Raw genomic sequence first — 22,570 nt, forward strand, 5'->3', positions numbered from 1 at the left:
CCTAATCCCACAGACAAACTCTGGGAAGTGCTGTAGAACATGACCCTCAGAGATATTTCATTGGAAGGGTGAGGGAACAGAAGCATTTATACCCCAGGTCCCATTGGCTGAAGCTCGTAGGTGTTAATTCTGAGTACTTCCAGCCTGAACAGACTTCCAAGACATTGGAGAAAGTCCCCAGCAAAGAGAGGAAGCTATTAGCAGGTGGAGGGGAGTCCCACACACACATAGTCGTGGTATCACTTGGAAGATGTCCTGGGCCCTGTTCTAGGTGCTTGGACACAGCAGGAAATGAAACAGAGAAAAAGTCTTGCTTTCATGGAGCATTCCTTCTGTTGGGGAGAATAAATAAGCAGGGTATGTAAGAAACATACAGAGCATGTTCCATGTGATGAGGAAAGCATGTGGAGCGGGGCTGCTGTGCTGACAGTGAACTGAAGAGGGGCCAGGGAGCAGAGAGGACAGCAGGAGCCCCACCATATTCCAGGGGTGGCGGCAGAGGAGTGAGATGCCATGATGGGCAGGTTGAACATGGGATACGAGAGAAGGAGAGGAGTCAACGGGCTTGGCCTGAGCAACTGGGAAAATGGAGCTGCCTCTTCCTGAACCAGGGAAAACTTGACGGAGCACGTTTGGGATCAGCGGTGGGTGGGGGCCTGGCTTTGGGTATCTTACGTTTGTGATATCTGTTGGACACTTAAATGATGCTGTCAGCAGGAGGCTGATTGGAGGGTCAGGAGTTCCAACAGGTGTGAACTGGATGTAACTGGGGTTTGTCAACATACAGATGGTCTGAGCCTTGGGACTAGTTGAGATTCCTGTGGGAGCAAGCTAAACAGAAAAGAGGTCTGGGACTGAACCCTAGGAGTGGAGTGGTCACCTATATGCATGTGTACACTTGCCACATCTATATGGATGGATATGCAGAAACACTCTCTGTTTAAATACATACAGACACACACGGGGGTTGCAGGTCAGTGGTATTATATAAATAGATTTGGAACTCAATTTTCTTCCCACTCAGTCTCCTGAGGATAACTGCTCCATGGCAACAGTATTTGTCTACTCCATTAACTTAATGGCTGCATAGTATTTCACTGTGTTCATGTACCATTACTAATTTTTCCCTATAGAGGAATATTTACCCCAGTTTTACACTGCAGTGGGCACCCTGGACATTCATTCTCTCCATCCTCTGTGATCACTCCCTGGGGTTATAGCCCCCCTAGAAGCGGGGTGGTTGTGTGCAAGGATGTGTCCTTTTTATGTTCCGACTCAAGACCCCTTCCTGGCAGCTCCAATAATCTGAGATGTGTTCAGTATGGAACAGCTGCTGACCTCAAGGAGGAACCACTGGGTGTCATTCCAGGTAAACCCTGTTCTATAGGAATCCTTCTGAATACAGGGCACCTATCTGGGTAACAACTGCTAGAAACCGGGCAGAGGTTTGGGTCAAGTCAGAAAAGTCCAAGACAGGAAGTCGTCTGTCAGGACTCACTCCAGGACTCACACATGGAGCCACAGGCGACTTCTGAGTATAAAACCACTCTGTTTCCACACAGAGCAGAACAACAGAACCAGGCCTGCAGGCTCTCCAGTAGAGCTACTAAAAGCTTACTAAGTCAAGTTCTAAGGAAGCAGCCAAAGGCAGATGTGCTTTTGTGAAATGACTGTAATTAACTCCAAATCTTTCCCTGCACTTGCTTTTCGCTGGCTGGATTTGTCATTGAGCTGTTAGAACAAGCCTATGCCATAGGCCAGATTTCTTCCCTTTGCCTGTCTTTCCCAGCAAAAGCATGACCCCATCACCTGTCTGGGCACATACCGAGTGTTTGGAAGGTGTTAGGACATTCTGCATGTACAATGGTAACCTTGAAAATAACATCTATCACTGCCAGGTAATTGGCCGGCAGCCTCCGAGAACTTCAGGGTATTAAGAGACAATGTGTTGTATTTAGTCACAGTGTCCTCAAGCACAGGGACATGTACTGAAATGCCTTGTGACTCAGAAGGGACAAAGGGAAAATGGCAAATGCAAGGCCATGCCTTAGATCCTGTTTTATTCCCATCGCTATAAACAATTCAACCCAAGACTGGACCCACTGCTGGGGTTTGACCCACAGAAATTATAGGTCAGCAACACTCATCCAGGGAGACCTAGTCCCCTACACTAGGGTCTTAACCACCAACAGATGCCAAGAAAGTACCCGATAGTCTGAAGTTTTCAAAAGCATCTGAGCTGGTGATCTGTACGCTCTTCTGTTACCGCAGTCCAGAGGCCTGTACCATGGAAGACTCCTTCCCACGGCAGAGCCTCCAACCAGGCCAGCCACCAGCAGTTTCTTCCTCTTCTGCTCTGTGAGTGATGCTCGGTCCAGCCCAGAGTCCAATGAGGAGGGTTTTCTTGCATGTTGTGGCTGAGATAAGTCATTTTATCCCAGGATACAGCAGGTAGATGTGAAAAGCAGACTCATTAGAAAAGACCCTGATGCAGGGAAAGACTGAAGGCAGGAGAAGGGCACGACAGAGGATGAGATGGTTGGATGGCACCACTGACTTGATGGACAGGAGTTTGAGCAAGCTCCAGGAGTTGCATGGATAGGGAAGCCTGGCGTGCTGCCGTCCATGGGGTCGCAGAAAATTGGACACAACTGAGTGACTGAACTGACGGCAGGTAGAAGGCAGCCTCCAGAATTTATGCCAAATTCCCATTCCTTAAATCACCAGATTTCATAGTTTATTATGAGATAATTGCCCCCAGACCTATAAGCCTGGGCAGGATGTTAAAACCAGAGCTTGGGAGTGAATGCCAGCTGGTTTCCCCCCTCCCCGTTCTGCCTGTGCCGCCTGCCGGCCCCTGCTCAGAATGCCGTGTAGTATTTCTCCGTGGTGCTGACGATGTCACTCTGGTCCTCCAGCAGCTGCAGCACCTGCTGCAGCACAGGTTCACTCAGGCCTGGGCTGAGGCTCAGGCGGGCACAGGCCAGGATGTGCAGGAAGTGGCAGCCCTTCTCCACGTCTGTGGGGAAAAGGGAGTTGGCAAAGCTTGGACACACCTGTCAGACCCTCCTCTCTCCCTGCTGTCCTTTCCTCTACATAGAAGTCCTTCTCTATATTTCCTGGATCAGAACCCGCAGCTTCATAAGACCTCCCAACGCGCCCCGATGATTCCTATGCACATTAAAGCAGGAGATGCACTGGCCTACCTTACTGACGACAACAAACTAAATCACCTGTTCTCAGGTGTGCGCCAGGGACCACCGGCCGGGGACACAGGCCTTCAGCCTTCCAGGATTCCCAATCAGTAATTTTATACTCAGAACCCCATGGGGTTTTAGCGCTTGATCATCTTTTTCTCTCATGAAGTCTCATGTACAGGTGCACATATTCCAGGCTAACCCCCTAGCTTCCCAGGTGGGAGCCCTCCTGAGGTGGACAGCAGAGCCAGCCTGCAGCAGTCTCCTTATTCCTTCCATAAATCCTGGACCATGGGACTGCAATGGTGACCTTTGGCCTCTTCGCACTCCTCTCTGCCTAGGCTTCCAGTCTGTTTGTGGTGGCTGTGTTCAAGGAACTTCTCACCCTCTACCAGGACAGATGGGACCATTTCTAACAGTTCAGGGTGAGAGACTGCTTTCCTAATAGAAATCAATCATTCTGTAATAGTGGTATTCATACTGAAGTTATGACCACTAGAGAGGATCATGAAATCAATTTAGTGGGTTGTGATTAGCATTCTTTTCTTACCAAACAGACTGAAGCAGACCAGAATATGAGATTACAGAATGTACTGCATTTTAGGTAGGATAAATATTAAGGTAGGATAAATATTAATTTATATTCAATTATATATGTATATATATGTAGTTGAAGTAAAATTTATAATAAAATGATATAATTTACTGGGTCATGACATAAAACTTATTTGTAACATTGAGTCAAAGTCAAACCTTATTCCTGGAAACCAACCTTCCCCAGTTTTCAGCAGTCAGGTCTCTCACTGACATATGCCCAGCACTTGGCCCACCAGTGCTCTGCACAGTCACTGAACAGAATGCTTTAGGCTCCAGCAAAGTCCTGGAGGGGTTGTTCAGTTCAGTTCAGTTCAGTTACTCAGTCGTTGTGGTGATGGGCAAAACATGGTTGTGGCTTTGGGCAAGTCACTGCATCTTCAAGCCTGGTTTTCTGACCAAAAGGGAGTGGGACCGGAGGTGGGGGTACCTCTGAGGTCCTTCCCAGCTGTAAGGGTCAGGGCCGATCACAGGTAGTGGGCTAACAAAGACTTGTTAATTCTGACCTCTAGTGGCTACTGAACTCATTATTCCTGCCAACCGGAGTTACTGTTGGGAAACTCCATTGGTCTCCACATTTCCAAGCTGTTTCTTCAACATTTGTTCAATCAAAATTTCCTGAATACCTACTATTAATACATGTGCAGCACTAAGCAAGCGGGAACAGGTACAGAGGGCAGACGGAGAGCAGACTCCGGAGTCCAAAGGACCCAAATTCAAGTGCTGGCTCTATGACTGGGGCAAAGTGGTCCATGGTTCTCATCCCGCATCCTCATGTATTAAATGGGAAGAAAAGCACCTGTTTCACCTCTGGTTGTGTTGGTGAAAGGAGACTCACGGTGGGTGCTTCATCCTTGGAGAATTTACTTATCGTTATATTCATAACCTAAGAAGGTGCACAAAACCTAGTCCGTGCTCTAAAGAAGCTTCAACTTTTCCCAAGAGGAAGAGTTGATGATGGTGGGTAGAGGACACCAAGCAGAAATGGGTTTGCACACAGCAGAGAGGGAACACTCGGAATTCCAGCACTGCTCAGCTTGTAATCTTAGTTTTTATAAGACCTGGGTGCTCAGGCTCAGGGCTCAAGGTGACTTATAGGCATGTATGTTCAGCAGTGCTGACTGCCCCAGAGGTCTTAAAGGACTTCTTCACAAAGGCCATTCTGCCATCTGAGGGTTGTCTAGCAAGGCTATTCATAGAGGGATCTTCTAGTCACAGGTGGAAAAGGACTGGCGTTAGTTCTTTAAATATTTACAATTCACTGGTGAAACCATTAGGTCCAAACTTTTCTTTGTTGGGAGATTATTTATTACTGATTCAATCTCCTTACTGTAGATCTATTCAGACTTTCCATGTCTTCATGATTTAGTCTTGGTAGGCTCTGTGTTTCTAGGAATTTGTCCATTTCATCTGGTTATACAATTTGTTGGCATACAGTTGTTTATAGTACTTTTTTATAATCCTTTTTATTTCTGTAGAGTCAGTATTAATGTCCTCATTTTCATTTCTGATTTTAGTAATCTGACTTTTTTCTCTTTTTTCTTAGTCCACCCAGCTAAATGTTTAGCAATTTTGATGATCTTTTCAAAGAAGCAATTTTTGGTTTCCTTGATTTTCTCTATTGTTTTTCTATTCTCTATTTCATTTATCTGTGCTCTAATTTTTATTATTTCCTTCCTTCTATTAGCTTTGAGCTACTTTGTTCTTCTTTTTTAGTTCCTTAAATTGTAAACCCATGTAAGTGTTCTTAGCTATAAAGTTCCCCTTTATATCCAGCTTTTGCTGTGTCCCATAAGCTTTGGTATGTTGTGTTCTAGTTTTCATTCATCTCTAAGTATTTTCTAATTTCCCATGTGATTTCTTCTTTGGTCAATTGGTTAAGAATGTGTTATTTAATTCTCACAAATTTGTAAATTTTTCAGCTTTACTTCTGTTATTGTCTTCTAACTTCAAAAGATACTGGTCAGAGAGAAGATGATTGGTATGATATCTACCTTTTAAAATCTACTGAGAATTACTGACGGTCTAACACGTTCTGTCCTGGAAGAGGTCCCGTGTATACGTGAGAAGAACACGTATGCTGTTGTCAGGTAGTCCTTTGTGTGCACAGGTGAGATCTGGCTGACTTATTGTGTTATTTAAGGCCTCTGTTTCTTTATCTTCTGTCCAGTTTTTCTATCCACTATTGAGAGTGGAGTACTGATATCTCCAACTATTATCGTAGAACTATTCATTTCTCCTTTCAATTCTGTTGGTTTTTGCTTCATGTAATATTCTGATGGTCAGTCACGAGGCACATAACATTTAAAATTGCTATGTCTTCTTATCGAGCCTTTTATTAATATATAATATCCTTCTTTGTTTCCTGTAACATTTTGATTTAAAGACTATTTTGTCTGATATTAGTATCAGTATAACTGCCCCTGATCTCTTCTTCTGAGACTCCCATAACACATATGTTGGTCCATTTGATGATGTCCCACGGGTCCCTTAGGTTCTGTTCATTTTCCTTCAGAGCCCTGTTGATTCTTCTTCCTGTTCAAATCTGCCTTTGAATCACTAGTAAATGTTGCCTTTCAGTTCCTGTCCTTGTCAGGATTTCTTTTTAGTTTTTCTCTTGATCAATATTTTCCATTTTATTCACCCATCATTTTCATGAGCATCTTTAAGACAGCTGTTTTAAAGCCTCTGTGTAATAGATAAGCCATCAGGTCTTTTTCAGGGATAGTTTCTGTTGCTCTCCCCATCGTCTCTTTTGAATGGGTCATAGTTTCCTGTCTCTTTGTATATCTTTCACTTTTAGTTGAAAACTGGACACTTGAATCTAATAATGTGGTAATTCTGCAGATTAGATTCTTCCCCTTTCCTGGTGTTAGCTGTTTTTTTGTTATTGTTTCTAATTTTTTTGGTTGTTGTAGGCTGTCTCTGAGCCAAGAATAGCCTGAGATGGAAACCTAAGGTCTTCTCAGGTCTATTTCTGAGTCTGTGCCTTTTCCTGGGTATGTGAGGTCACTTTCTAATTTTCCCCATATATGCAGTTGATTTTGAATGTTTTAAGTCTTTCTTTTCTGGCTCCAAAAGCGGCAAAAAATCCAGAGAAATGAAGGGTTTTTTTTTTTTTTTTTAAAAAAAGGGTGCCAGTCTTTTTAAAATCCCTTGGAAGTTACCTCACCTGTTGGGTGAGGCAGGCACAGCAATGGGAGAAGGTGCAACAACGGCCACCCACCTCTCTGTCCACACCTCTGTGATCAGAAGCACTAGTGAGTGGCCAGAGCACAGACCCCTGAGACGTGGAGGACTGGGCCCTTTCTGCCCACTCTAGATCCAGAAACCCATGCACAGCTGCCTGCTATGCAGGTGGAGGTATGGGATGGGCAGCGGCCTCTAAGATTTGAATACTGACTGGAAGCAACCCCAATTACTGTCCACACCTTCCTCTGGAAGTTGCCAGCTTTCATAGATACTTGAGAGTTCCAAATAGCTATAGCAGATAGATGGGACTGCTGTCTAAGCAGAGGGAAGGGTTTCTGGTGTTTCTCACTCTTACAGCTTCCTGAGAGTTTTATAAAACACCAGTTTATTTCATCCTTTTAACAATCCACAATGTAGGTACCATTATTATCTGTTTTTCATATAAAGAAACTGAGCCACAGACTTACCCAAGGCCACGTAGCTTCAAAGTGGCAGAACCGGGATTCAAACCCAGGTAAGGTGCCTCTAACAGCTCGCTCTTTACAACTATGCCACACGGCCCGTCTTTAGACAAGCCTAGTACCAGTGCCTTAGGGACCGAAAACTGGCCCGTGTTTATGATCCTGTCGTTATTGTAGGTTTACCCTTTGCTGAAATACTCATCAGTTCAGCTCAGTGCTCAGTCCTGTCTGACTCTTTGCGACCTCAAAAGTGACTATAAAGATTTTAAGTTCTCCTACCAACCATCCTGTCAAGGAAAACTCAATTCTTTGTTTTGTTTGAAAGGTTAGGAATGAACGAAAGGTTCAGTTGTTGTTGTTCAGTTGCTTAGTTATGTCCGACTCTTTGTGACCCCATGGACTGCAGCACTCCAGGCTTCCCTGTCCTTCACCATCTCCTGGAGCTTACTCAAACTCATGTCCATTGAATCAGTGATGCCATCCAACTATCTCATCCTCTGTCATCCCCTTCTCCTCCTGCCTTCAATATTTCCTAGTATCAGGGCCTTTTCTAATGAGTTGGCTCTTCACATCAGGTGGCCAAAATATTGGAGCTTCAGCTTTAGCATCAGTCCTTCTAATGAATATTCAGGACTGATTTCCTTTAGGATTGACTGGTTTGAACTCCTTGCAGTCCAACGGACTCTCAAGAGTCTTCTCCAACACCACAGTTCAAAAGCATCAATTCCTTGACATTCAGCCTTCTTTATGATCCAACTCTCATAGCCATGATTAAATAAATGGTCAAATATCTATCAATATATATAGTGAAATATAAAGACAGCTATTAAAAGGACAGGAATTTATACACATACTGTTGCTGAACGACCTCTAAAATGACCTCTAAATTTAAAATACAATGTATAGAACACTGAGTATTATATGCTAAGCTTTATTAGGCATTTTAGGAAGGATAACTATACAAATGTGTTTTATAAGTGCATATGACATCTCTAGGATACACCAGAAACCAAGGACATCCCCTTCCTTTGGAAAGGGAAACACAGAGCCTGAGGCTCGGTGCTGGGAGGAAGTCTGACTTTTCTGTGTGTGTTTTCGTATTTTTTTACTTTTTACCCTATGCATACAATATTCTGAATAACTTTTTAATGTCCTAAGTATTTCTTATGAAAAGGAGTGGTTGCAACAGACTCTAAGTCCCTACATGATATTTTTGTTGGCATCCTGTTATCCATGCTCCAGAATTTGTCTCCTGGGAGTTCACTAGTTTCAGGGAACTGGCTTATCATTTTTAGAGGCTCCCTTTTATAGACTGACTAGCAGAGCCTTGACAGACACACTCACCAAAGCAGGACCTGGCCTGTGGATTAGAAGTGGATACAAAACCTGCCACTTTATAGACCCTCAGGTCACCCAGGCTATTTGATTCTCCTAAGAAAGGTAGTCCGAATTGCTTTCATTTGCTTTACCAGGCCCTAGGATTACTAATCCTTTATCCACCCTGTTCCTAATACATATCAAAATAAGAATCTGGCCAGATAGCCTGGGGCTAGCATCAGTGCAGGAATGTCACCGGGAAGCAGTCTCCTCTCTCATCCCTTCTTGGTGGAGGAATCCTGCATTTCATGCTATAAAAAGCTCTTCAGTTGTGGACAGGCAGTTTCCCCTCAATGCAACTAAAGGATACTTTTCCTTCTTGTTCTGAATGAAGTGAACAATAGTTAAGAAACCTTGCATCAAATAATAGATTGCTTTCAGTTTATTTTAAGAGCTGTTATCACACCACTCTGGGAGGTGACCTCATGGGTCCTCAAAGGCTAAACAGGGCTGCATACCATCACCACCAGGGCTGGAGACCTGGTCCCGCTCCACCCACTGACTCAGCCTGGAAAAGATCCAGGTCTCAGGCACATATGGGCTCTAAGGACAGGAGGTGGACCTCTCCAGAAAGCAAGCAAGCCGAGGAAGAGGCCTGCCTGTGCTCCTTAACCAGCCCTTCTACTCTTCTTCTGGCGTCATTTGTTGACATATGCTGACATTTGTTCTTAGCATATGTTTACAAAAGGTAGACTGTGAAAAGTCACCTTTAAGAGTGGTCAGTTTACACAGGATTTAAAGATAAGACAAATGCTTTATTTCTAACTAGTGTGAAAATGGCAATGTCTGTTGTCAGACTATCTACAATTTGAATTTCTAACCACTAGGGGTTGACCTAACTCCACTAAAACCAACTCTTGCAAAACCATTTCTCTTGCAAATTATCAGGCTTCTAGATGACTGAATTATACTCTTCACAAACTGTAAACTCTAGTACTTTGGCCACCTCACGCGAAGAGTTGACTCATTGGAAAAGACCCTGATGCTGGGAGGGATTGGGGGCAGGACGAGAAGGGGACGACAGAGGATGAGATGGCTGGATGGCATCACCGACTCGATGGGCATGGGTTTGGGTAGACTCCGGGAGTTGGTGATGGACAGGGAGGCCTGGCGTGCTGTGATTCATGGGGTCACAAAGAGTCGGACACAACTGAGCGACTGAACTGAACTGAATGTCTAGAACCACCCCTCCCAACACTGAAGGGCTTGATGGTAGCAGAGAGGAAAATGTCAGGTTTGGGTTTAGAGACAAGAAGTCAGAGTGGAACAAGAAATAACACAAATTTGGTGGTGCTAGTGGTAAAGAACCCGCCTGCCAATGCAGAAGACATAAGAGATGTGGGTTCAACCCCTGGGCCGGGAAGATCCCCTGGAGGAGTGCATGGCAACCCACTCCAGTATTCTTGTCTGGAGAAGCCCATGAACAGGGGAGTTTGGCAGGCTATAGTCCATAGGTTCACAAAGAGTTGGACACAACTGAAGCAACTCAGCATGCACACAAGAGACTATGACACCAGAAAGACGTCAAAAACTCCTAGCATGACGACTTACCTCGCCGCATCAGAATCCCCTGAGGAGTGTACTGTCTAGCCCCCATCCCAGCCCTGAGTGAATCAGAATCCGTAGGGCTGGGACCTGAGCCTGGTATGTTCATAAAAGCTCCAAGGCTGACTCTTAGATGTGGCCCAGGTCAGAACAACCATGCGAGGCTAACACTCACTTGAGCCAGGAGGAACCTGAGGTGCCGAGAAGGCAGGTGTCTGAACCAGCCATGCCTCCAAGCTGTTACTGGGAAAAGCCATAGGTTTCCTGACCCTCTGTCCAGTGGTCTCTAGGAGGGAATATTTCCCCTTCCAAGACACTGGGATACATGGATATTACACACTTACGATTTGGTTTCTGGCATTCCTCTTGAATGATCCGGTGGATCTTTCTGTGCAATTCTTTGTTTTCTCTCGTTACCTAAACAGGAAAAGAGAGTCTGGAGAGAAAGGTTAAGTGACAGAGAGGCTGTGTCACCTACACACCCAAATTAGTATTTAGGGTAGCTCCTAAAGATTTCATAACAGTCCTCATTCATTCGCCATCAATGAGCGTGGTTTTCGAAATCTGGCCTGTTGTCACGTCAATTCTATCCCCAAGCAGCTTATTGCTCTGTGTGTGACCCACAGGCATATTCCCATGGAAGGTGGTTCACTGGGGCCAGGATGGAAAGAAAATCTGGAATCCCTTGCTATTGAGGAGCAACTTTCTTCTTAAATATTTACAACACATTCATAAAATTTCTCTTATTTGTTATATTTTTGAGGGAGGCACAGTGATCAAATCCCAGGACTCTTTCCTCTTGTGTTTCTTCTTGGGTTTCACGTTCCTTCACCCAACCATAGGGAAAAACAAAAGAAATAAAACTGTAAGGAAAAGCTAGCAAGAGAATAAGTCTAGTCTATAAACGGAAACACTGTCTGTTCTCAAAGGCAAATATAACCTGGGTTCCTTTCTCAGCTAGCTCAGGTAACAGGGAAACAGCCACCATAAGTCTAAAGACAAAAAAAGAGAGAAAGGAATAAAGAGGAATAAAGAAAGGAAAAGAGGAAGAAAGAGAGGGAAAAAAAGGAAGAATGGAAGAAAAAAAAGAAAGAAGTAAGTGGACAAACACATACGTCAGGAATGCACCCTGGGCCGATGGATGTGGAATGATCAGATTTAAGATGGCGATACTGACAAGGACCCATCTGTGGACTCATGGGGTTGCTGGGAAGATTAAGGCAATGTGGGAGAGCTGCTGAACGCTGGAAAGCACTAGCAGACAGAAGATAATGATGCCCCTGGGGCGATGCCCTCAGGAAAACAGAAACCTAGGGCCAGGGTTGAGGTAGGGGGCAGGGAGTGAAGTCAGCGAAGTGGGGTGGTTCTGCTGAGGAAAATATAGCTATTATAGCTGGATCACCTCACTCCAGCTCAGACTGATTCACAGGAGGAAGTGCCCCAGCCCTGCCACACCTCAGCGCTGGATGGCCGCCCACGTCTGCTGTTCCTCAGGAAGAGCTGCTTCCTACCAACCCAGGAGGCCACGCAGAGCCTCACGGGAGAATGCGACAGTGGGGGTGGGTGCTGTTAGGGTGAGCTGCCCCACAAGAGGAAATCAACTTCCCTGCCCCCCCTCAACCGCCTGCCCACTCTTATGCAGAACGGAATACCCTTTTCAAAAGTTACTGAAATAGTATTTAAAACATACCTTAATTTTTAAAAACTTTCTAAAACAGGGGAATCACTAGAGTAAATCAATATCAAGAAAATATCCTGTTAAGGAAAGCTTCCCCTCAGGAATCACGCTATAGAGAGTGAGGCTCCTGGGTGTCCTCAGGGTTCTGCTGTCTTCAGGAGAATCACATGCTGCTGGAGCCACATCTATGCTACTGACGTGGACATGGATATCACTGCCAACTATGTTCCTCCAGTATTAAAGTCAGGCAGTGGGAGGTAAATTTTAACTCAAAGTCTGAAGGAAATGGCAACCCTCTCGAGTATTCTTGCCTGGAAAATCCCATGGATGGAGGAGCCTGACAGGCTACAGTCCATGGAGTCACAAAGAGTCGGACAGGACTGAGCGACTTTCATTCACTGAGGCAGGCAAGCACTTGTATCCCTGGAGGGAATGGTAATTGTTACCACCTTTGGTGGAGCCAAGCAGATTGTATTGACCCACACTTTAAAGGTACATGCCCTTTGCTCCAACCATTCCTCTTTTAAGAGTCAATCTCACAGAAATACTTATACATAAGTTCACAAAAAGACAGACATAGCAGCAGTGTACTTGAGAACAAAAGATGGAAACAACATAAATGTCCATCAGAGAGAAGGGGTTAAATAACTAATGGCAAGTTCCCATACTGTAGAATACCATACAGATGTCAAAAAGAATGAGGTGGACTTACAAGGACTAATATGGAAAGAGGCCTGGGAGTGCTATTCTGGTATCCAAAACACTGACAGAGTGTTATTTAGAGTAGTGGTTCTCCACTGTCCCAGGGATACTTGGCAATGTCTGGAGACGTTAAGGTTGCCACAACTGGGGGTGCTGCTCCCGCTGTCAAGTGGGTGAAGACCGAGGATATTGCCAAACACCCTACAATACAGAGGACAGCCCCCCACGACAAAGAATCAACTGGCCCAAACAACTGAAGTTGACAAACCCTGATTTAGAGGATGATCACATACTTTTTTTGATAACAGAAGCATATATTTATAAGCGTGCAGAAGAATGTACTGCTAAAAATGATACCAGAGGAAAGACAAAGGCCAGCTTCCTCTCCTTACTTTATGTACCTCCTTAATGACTGACTTTTAAAAACAGCAAATAAGTATTCCTAAGTAATACATATATCTGCAAGTGGAAGCTATGGGGAAAAAATGTTAAGTTGCAGGTCTCTTACATAGAATAGGTTATCAAAACCACCATCTTTCTGGAAAACGAGTCCTTTTTCCTGCAGCAGCTTTACAGCATTCCTAAATATACTGTGAATTGCTCTGGAAGTGGTGTCATTCTTAAAACCCATCTGTAGGAAGGAAAAAAAGAAAAAAAAAAAGAGAGAAAGAAGTAAGTCCCATCTTATAGCACTTGAGGGCAACTCCCTAGACCAACTGGTTATAAATTCACCCAACAGGCTTCTTATGGTGTAGTCAGAAAGATTCAGGTATGCACGGGCCTAGCAGGATGGTATTTAAGGAGGGCTGGGAAGTCTGCTCTGGCAGAATCACACTTGATAACCGTTCTACACCTTAGTTTTTTGTGTAATTCATTTAACTCAATGATAGGAAATAGAAAAATTAAGATGAAAATCTTTATTTTTTTTTTATGCAGAACAAAAGATTCTATACATACTGGCTCACTTCTTTGATTAAAATTGTTTTATCAATTTTCATATGGCCAATATTAAATACTATAATAATTTATTTATAATATTAAAATTTGTAAATAATCAAATTTATATATGGCCACAATTTTAATCAAAAAAGTGAGCCAATATGTATAGAATCTTTGGTTCTGTATAAAAAAGTCAAAGATTTTCATATATACATACATGTATATATATAATATACTGAATATATATATACATATATATATATATACACACACACACACACACACACATACATATAAGGGAAATCAACCCTGAATATTCATTGGAAGGACTGATGCTGAAGCTGAAGCTCCAATACTTTGGCCACCTGATGCAAAGAGCCGACTCATTGGAAAAGACATTGATGCTGGGAAAGATAGAGGGCAAGAGTAAAAGGGGAAGACAGAGGATGTGATGGTTGGATGGCATCACGGACTCAACAGACAGGAGTCTGAATAAACTCCAGGAAACAGTTAAGGACAGGGAAGCCTGGTGTGCTGCAGTGCATGGGGTCGCAAAGAGTTGGACACAACTTAAGAGACTGAACAACAATAATACAACTTCTTCCTAAGGACATCAAAGACTTTTATACACATTGAAATAGGTTAGGGATTTCAACACATAGAGAGTATTAAATAGACTCCTTATTTTAAATAGAGGACAGTGAAGGCAAACAGCTGTGCAGAGACCTATCAAAGGGGAGGGTCCCTGGGTTGAAGGCAGACGGGGCCCTGGGGGAAGCAAGAGAGGCACAATGAAGGATGCTCTGCTGCTAAGAGGTTGCTCTCTCCTCAACTTCGGTATCCCTTCCCTTCTCTAAGTGTGCCTACAGAGGTTACCAGGTCATCCTACTTCTTATTTCAAGGAAGCCACGTTTTTCACCATGTCCCACCATGGTTAATCAGATTGTGTGCTTCTTGAATTGGGGACTTTGTGCTTCATCTAGGCCACCTGCTCCCTGACACACAGTGGGTGACCAAGAAAATGCATGTGCCATCAGTGGAACGAAATACCCTGTAGAGATAGGAAGTAGCTTTCTAACTATTCCACTAGGGATTTTTAGTTCCTTCCTAAAACAAAGGAAGTGGTGAGTAATAACTGTCCTTCAAGGTACATACCCATTTTTTTTTTTTAAGATGTGACCATTTCTTTAAAAAGTTTTTATTGAATTTGTTACAATGTTACAGTTTTGGGTTTTTGGCCAGGAGGCATGTGGGATCCTAGCTCCTCCACCAGGGATCAAACCTACACCCTCCACACTGGAAGGCAAAGTCTTAACCACTGGACCACCAGGGAAGTCCCCAGATCCATTTTTAATGTGAGAGAAATCTGTAAAGATATTAAAAAGATCAGAGAGCCTAAAAAAAGAAAAACATGGCAAAGCGAAGGCAAAGTCCTGCCTCTCTAATGGAAGGGCCTTATGAGGCTGTCTGGACAGCACCCACAGATGCTGAAACAGAAAGTGCCCCTCAGATTTTCTGTAATGTTCCCTCAAAGTGACAGGTAGAGAAAATGCACCCCCACATGGCCTCCAGTATTGACAATTCCATCCTGAAAGAAACCTTTGCTTCCTAGGAGAGGCCTTCCAGACATCATAGTTTGAATTTAATAGATCCTGGCGACCTGCTCTCCTGGGCTAAAGAGAAGAGTCTAAGTTTCTTCATTATATTCAGAGTCGAGGTTTTTTCCCCTCAACAGAACAGGCCTGGGGAACCTGGGCATTAGAACCTGGGTCTGACAGTTGACAAGCATTCCAGGTTATGACAGCATCCATTCTCTGAAGGGAGAATGAGGTTGAGAAATACTTGATGACTCCCACAGGCAGAAAAGCTATCTGGGTGTGTTTAGAATAAACACCTCATCCAGCCATCCTCAGCCACGTGCCTTTTTATTCAGGGGGGAGCCGGGGGAGAGCTATTTCTAATTTCATACATGAGTGCTCTCACTTAGGAAAAGGAATGATCAACCCAACACAGGCTCCCCCACCACAACTCTATACAGCTACTTCATAATTCTAAGCTGATTCACCTTTAATAGAAAGATCCTAAGGGTTGAGTTTATTCCATCTCTTACCAATGTAGAAGTAAATTGGAAACTGACTAGAAATGCTTTTACATGGTTATTCCTGTCATTGAAAATGACTGCTGACTATCCCCAGACCATACAGGAAGCTGGGTTCCTCCTCCCCGAGTTCAGTGAGATGGAGGGTGTGAGGCCTGGGAGACTAACTGCAGTTTCGTCTGTGAACCAGGTGGGCCCAGCAGAAAGGGCTCCCGTAAATATCAACAATGTGTGAAGCTTCTTTTCCAAAAACACTTGCCTCAGCTGACCTTGGGACGTAATTCCCTGCTGGTTGTAAAGACATGGTCCTGAGGATAAAACCCCCAGCGGTCCTTGTAGCTAGTAGGTTTCCCTGGCCTGAGAGGTGTGTCTTTCTTGTCTTTTTCTAAAGAGCAGTGACAGACTCATCTTATTCAGGAAACCGAAACTGCTCAGAAACAAAAACAGTGACTGGCTGAACGGGCTGAGCCTCTGCAGGCCTCTCCTCGTGGCAGGTCAGGAACTGGGTGGATCTCTGAAGTATATATATAGTCTTCATTCCCAAACAAACTCAACATTTATCCAGCTGTCAAAGAAACAATGGTTTTGCCAGTTTGCTTATCATGTTTCTGGATGTGCTAAGATGAGCCACCGTGGAAAAAAAAGAAAGGAGGAAAACAATCAAACCCACTCTCCCTACCTTCTCAAGTATAACATGATCACAATGATTTTTTGTTGTTGTTAAGCTTTCATCTGTATGACTACAAAAAGTGCCAGAGGATCTATGGTTTCACCGTCATTGTGAAGTGTCTTAGGTCTCCCAGGCTCTATTAAACAGAATTCAGTGTAATGACACTGACCTCCCCAACCAGAGCCATGTGAGAGAATAATTCATAATTGATGGAAAAATAGCTTCCAGAGACAAAACAGATATAGCGCCATATTCATTGCTTTTTAAACATACAGCACTGGGCAGGCACGGATTTCTGCTCTGAACATTTACAAAAAGACAATCATGCCAAAAGTCCCCTTTGGAATGTTCTGAACGGAGGGGCTTTCTAGTTCAGTTCTCCCTATTTAATTCTCGCAGAAGAGCCAGCTCACAGGAAGAATGTGGTCTTTGCTAAGCTTCAAAGTTTCCTTCTAAACATGCCAAGAGAGTGGTCAGAAGCCCTGGGAGGCCAAGTTGGCACTGAGCCTCCTCTAAATGATTAAGTGGGAGGAAGGTCACTTGTCCTGTCAGTGGACAGCTGGGGAGCTAGCCCTGTGCAGAAGCCACAGTGGTGCAGAACAAAGCAGCCAGTCCTGACCCACCCCACCTTGGGGTTTCCTGAAACGGTATCCCTCATCTCCGTGTATGAAACTGTGGGTCACCGGGCACATGGCCTGGTGCCGGGAAGAGATAATTAGGTTCCCGAATGAAACTGAGAAGCAGCGGCCACACTCAGAAGGTGGGGATGGGGACTTGGTATCTGCTCCACCAGAATGCCGTTGATGTTTACTCGCTCAGTCGTGTCTGACTCTTTGTGACCCCATGGACTGTAGTCCGCCAGTCTCCTCTGTCCATGGGACTTCCCAGGCAAGAACACTGGAGTGGGTTGCCATCTCCTTCTCCAGGGGGTCCTCTGGACCCAGGGACTGAACCCACGTCTCCTGCATTGGCAGACAGATTCTTTACCACTGAGCCACCAGGGAAGACCTCCATAGGAATGGTGAAGAATAATCATGTTACCTCTCAAGGGTTATCATGCCAGCCCTGCTGCTAATGACAAAAGACTAGAAAACCTTGAACAGTCCAGGAATGGCCAGACCCCTTAAGAAAATTATGGTACACATAGTAAAAGATTATTATGGAGTGGCAAATATGTTCATATGGCTGGGAAAAGGACCTATAAGACACACACACAATGAAAAGCTACATAGATATAGTGTTTAGTAGGATACCATTTGTGTAAAAGAGAGGATACAACTACTTTTAATTTATATATGCAGATTATCTGCAGAAGGATATTCATGAGACTAGTAGTGGCACTTGTCTCTAGAGAAAGGGGAGGAGGAGGGAGGATGGGAAAACTAGATACTTTCAGGGACTAATTGAATTTTTATTTTCTATTTTATTTATTTTTGTTGCTTGTTTCCTTTTATTTTTTGGCTATGCAGCGAGGCTTGTGGGATCCCGGCTTCCCAACCAGGGATTGAACCTGGGCACTCGGCAGCAAAAGCTCCAAGCCCTAACCATTGGACTGCCAGGGAATTAATTCCTGGGCTACCGGAATTTTTAAAACCATTCATTCTTTCTATCAACAAGTAACTGTGGAGAACATACTTTATGCCAGCTCTGTTCCAGGCCCCATTCTAGACAGCAAAGAAAGAGACAGCCAAAGCCTCTGCTTTTAGAGAACTTAAATTCTGGTGAAGCAATAGGCAGCCAAACAAATAAATACCAGTGTTATCAAGAGATACGGAAACAGGGTGATAACACAGTGAGGAAGCTGATGACTGTTAGAGAAGGTCAGGGAGGGCAAGAAGGTGACATTCAAGCAGAGATCATTCCTGGTGGAATAAATAAATACAAGTCATGTTACAACAACGAAAAAACTGAGGAATTGTGCTGAAAGGGAAAGCCTAAAACCAAAGTCTCAGATAATTTTTAATTCCAGGCCAATAAGTAAAGATGAAACAACTTAAGTTCACCTCTAACACTATGGGTGAAAAAACGGGGATAGCTGTTTCTAGGATGAATAAAAAATTATTTGAGTGTTCCTTAAAATTTTTGTTTATAAACCAGACTGAATACAAATTGTTCTTTATTCAAACTCCTAACACAGGACAAGTTAACCTTATTATGGAGAAGAGAGAGCAAGTCATTAAAAACCTTGGTTGAAGTTCAAGAATCATCTTGCTGTTCAAAAAATAATTTTGCAAGAATAATCAGTTCTTCTCATCTATTTCCCCCTTCTTTGGCTCCAGCTGAAATTAAATGCCCATCTCAGTGAATACAAAGTACTATGAACCTTAGACTATTTTTTTTTTTCTACCCAAAGATTAAGCTTCATGAGATTAAGGAGGGGAAAAGGGCACGTCCATTCTCCTTTCAAATTCTCAGTGGTCAGTGACCTTTCCAGAACAGAATCAACATAACCTCTACACTCTGAGTACACTCCGTGAGTCTTAATGCCACAGTCACGTCTACCCACACTCTCCAGCTGCAGATCTGGGGCAGGGGCCTTGATTTCTCACATGGGCATGCCGCACTTACTTGCCCAGAGCAGGCGCTGTGAATCACAGGCTGGTTGGCAAGGGACAGAAGGGACTCCACAGTTTCCAACTCCTGCTGGTAAAAGGTCTGCACTCTGTTCTCCACAAGGAACTCTTTGGCCTTTTCACTCAGCAGACACGTGAGACTGTCAAGGTCCAGGGTGCCAGGATTGCTGCTGGGGGAGTTTCAACAAGACTTGCAGAAAACTATTAATATTAAGTTTGTTCCTTTTGAATGTGCCTGAACCTGAAATGGGATCCCCAAGTGGCACAGTGGTAAAGAATCCACCTGCCACTGCAGGAGATGTGGGCTTGATCCCTGGGTTGGGAAGATCCCCTGGAGAAGGAAATGGCAACCCACTCCAGGATTCTTGCCTGGAGAATCCCATGGACGGAGGAGCCTGGCGAGCTACAGTCCAGAGGTTTGCAAAGAGTCAGATGTGACTGAGCATGCACACACAAATGGCGAGCAAGTGAAGTGTTATCAGGATGTGTTTTTCACGTAACGGGCAAGGCACCCAGTGAACACTGCATGGTTGTTTAAAAGTATGAGGCAGAACTATGGGAACTGATATTCGTGACTGCTTTAGAAAAAAAATCAAGCTGCAGAATGCTATGTGAAGGACAGTGCCATTTTTGTCAAGAAGCAAATGACAACCCACAACATACGCAGGTGGATACGCATGCTTGTGTGTGCGCAGAAGAAACAAGTCTAACAGGATACACGCCGCAGCCTCTGCACAGTGGTAACCTCTGGGTAATGGTACTGAGCGGGGAGACAGGAAAATGGAGAACTTCCACTGTTTATACAGGTCTATAGTTTGGGGATTTTTTTAAAGTAATTTTTTGGAATATGTAATCTATAAGTATGTTTATAAGATTAAAGGATACATGGTGAAGAGTCTCCTTTCCACCCTCCTCCCAGCCCGCATCCACCCATCCCCAGCAGCCACTATGACTATTTCTGTCTCCTCTGAGTTCTTTGAGGCATAGAGTTACAAACACACATATATTCTTACTCCTCCTGTTTATTTTTCTCTCCCTCAAAGAGAATAAACTCCTCTCTGGCTGAGGTATTGTTTCCTTGATCACAGTGAGCCTTGGTGCAGTTTTCTTCAGATTTCTTGGGGTTCATGGACCTTCTTGGGTCATTTGTGAGTGTTCAGTTCTTATCAGACTTGGAAAATTTTCATCCGTGAATTTTTCAAATATTTTTTCTCTGCTCCCCACTCCACTCCTTCAGAGACTCCAATTACACATATATTTCCCTTCCCACCACCTCAGAAAATCTGCACTGTTACCTCCTTCATATTACAGATGAGGACACGGAGGCATCTGGAGGGTGACAGACTTGCCCAGAGCCCCACAGGGAGGGAGTGGACGGCTCAGGCCTACCCCAGCATCTGGGATCCCACTGGCTGGCCCACACCCCCAGCAGCTGCAGTCCATAACTCACCTCAGTGCCTCTTCTTCCTTTAGGGCAGGGCTGTGGAAGCGCTGGTCATACACTTTCCTGTAGATGGCAGGCAGCTCCAGCATCCTCGCGATCTGAACGTTGCATACTGGGTCATCCACTTTATCTAACGAGCCACGGAAACAACACTGAGATTAGTTCTTTCCCAAGTCCAGACTGCTGCTGGGGCAACAGTAAATGGGGCCCTTGGTGGGCCTTCTTCCTTATGGATGCCCAGGATCACACGGTCTAGAAGCACTAAATGGTCTCCAGCCATCCCATGAAAGGGGAGGTGATGCCCTGAGTGTCACAGACGTGACCAGAGTAGACCAAGGTGAGGGAAAGCATACAGACGTATTCACGCATCTGGTACAGTGGTGGATAACTGGGGCTGTCCTTGAGATTTCCAAGTGCAAACCAGCCAGATCGGTGCAATGGGCATGGCCCTGATGACAAAGGACTGTCATGCTTCCGATTAGCTGACTTTCTCAGTGGTACTCAAAAAATCTCCCGTCATTTTGAAGACTATGAACGCTCTTCCCTAAATGGATTCACACTAAGAACTTCAAAGTATTTTAGAGACTCTACTATGTTGCCCAAATAAAATGTCAGCCATATACAATAAATCACTTATTTTCTTTCCCAATTTATTTAAAGTTACTTCTCTTCAAAATAAATAAACGCTGCTTTTCTAAAGAAATCATGTTGCAAATACAATTTTTTTCATTAAAGCTTTGTATTTGAACTTTTCAGAAGTTTGACTTTTTACTAAATGAGCTTACTGGACATACACACAAAATAACAAGCAACAGGGCAAAGACACTGTATGCTTACAATAAGTCGTGGCATGAATCTCTCGCTCTCCTCTGAAAATGCGGATGTGGCCTCTGACCCGGATAATGTCCCCAATTTCCAACTTTGCTCTCTGTGCAATGGTCTCTTGCAGCTTCTTAAGCTGAGAGGTTAAGCTCAGCTCTCTTGCACTTGGAGCGGCTGTAGCTGTTAGGGCCAGAAGGAAAGAAGGAAATGCACAACATGATCACTCCACCAACTTTGGGAGAGAGCTTGGGGTAAGGCAGACACAAGACATTTATTTACTCTATTTCTGACTGGTTGTTCTACTGTAGGAAATCTGGGTCATCCTTCAAAATCCTCTATTGAATAAAAGGCATAAGCTGTAGTTATTCAAAGGTCTGGGTGAAGGGAACAGAGTCTGGTGGCAGGCTGGACAATCCAGTGTCCAATGTCTTCTTTCCTACCCCAACATCACCTGGGCAAAGGCCTGAGCTGAATTCTGTGTGAGTTCAGCTGGGTTTGGTGGCAATAGCTCTAAACAACGCTTGAAAGTGTCCTTGCAGGGAGACAGAATATTGGCCTGAGGGGAAAGGGGCCCAAGAGTCTCTATTTGCAATTGTTTATGGGGAAGGCAAATCTGCCCAAGGCTGATGTTCCATTGAGGTACTCAATACCTTAATCTCTCTCACTTCTCTTCTTTGTTGCGTAACTAGGCTGACTTCTTGCTCTCTCATGCTCTTGCTCACTTCCTCTCTCTCTCTCACACACACACACACACACACACTCACTCACACCACTTAAAACTATAAATTTAAGCAACTTCAAGAATCTGCCTGCCAATGCAGGAGATGCAAGAGACAGAGGTTCCATCCCTGCGATGGGAATATCCCCTGCAGGAGGAAATGGCAACCCACTCCAGCATCCTTGCTTGGGAAATCCCATGGACAGAGGAACCTGGCGGGCTACCATCCATGGATTCGCAAAGAGTCGGACACAACTGAGTGACTGAGCAAGCAACTTTATGGTGAAAATAACCCAATGCACATTCAATTCTAAATAATTTCCATCGCTTGAATTTACTTCCAAAATGTATTAGTTAAGTTATGAAAATAAGAATAGCCATGAACGTTCAGGTACTGCCAGAGCTGTTCTGAAGACTTTATAACCTATCAGCACATCTAATCCTCATAACCACTCTTACTTATCATTAGCCCCATTTTACTAATGAGGAAACTGAATCACAGAGACATCAAACAACTTGCCCACAGTAAAACAACTGGTTAGCAACAAAGTTGCAGTGTC

At 44.2% G+C, this 22,570-nt stretch overlaps 1 protein-coding gene across 10 annotated transcripts in view; it reads right to left on the reverse strand.

Moving 5' to 3' along the window:
- STN1 (STN1 subunit of CST complex) overlaps positions 1-22,570 on the reverse strand; it is a 50,151-nt gene that overhangs the window by 10,998 nt on the left and 16,583 nt on the right. For 5 of the 10 annotated variants that reach the window (XR_006345382.1, XR_006345381.1, XM_043926000.1 and 2 more), the window contains exons 5-9: positions 21,308-21,472; positions 20,477-20,600; positions 19,022-19,196; positions 13,255-13,377; positions 10,711-10,802 (exon numbers count right to left, since the gene is read on the reverse strand). Coding sequence is in view for 8 of the 10 variants with exons in the window: in XM_043926000.1 (XP_043781935.1) it covers positions 10,711-10,802; positions 13,255-13,377; positions 19,022-19,196; positions 20,477-20,600; positions 21,308-21,472 (679 nt within the window). In the remaining 2 variants the exon portion in view is untranslated. Of the gene's footprint in view, positions 1-2,043; positions 3,020-10,710; positions 10,803-13,254; positions 13,378-19,021; positions 19,197-20,476; positions 20,601-21,307; positions 21,473-22,570 lie in introns of those variants that run through there. The other 5 variants (XM_043925997.1, XM_043925994.1, XM_043925998.1 and 2 more) reach the window with 4 other exon arrangements.

Source organism: Cervus elaphus, chromosome 15 (genome assembly GCF_910594005.1).
Source record: "Cervus elaphus chromosome 15, mCerEla1.1, whole genome shotgun sequence".
Lineage (NCBI taxonomy): Eukaryota > Metazoa > Chordata > Mammalia > Artiodactyla > Cervidae > Cervus > Cervus elaphus.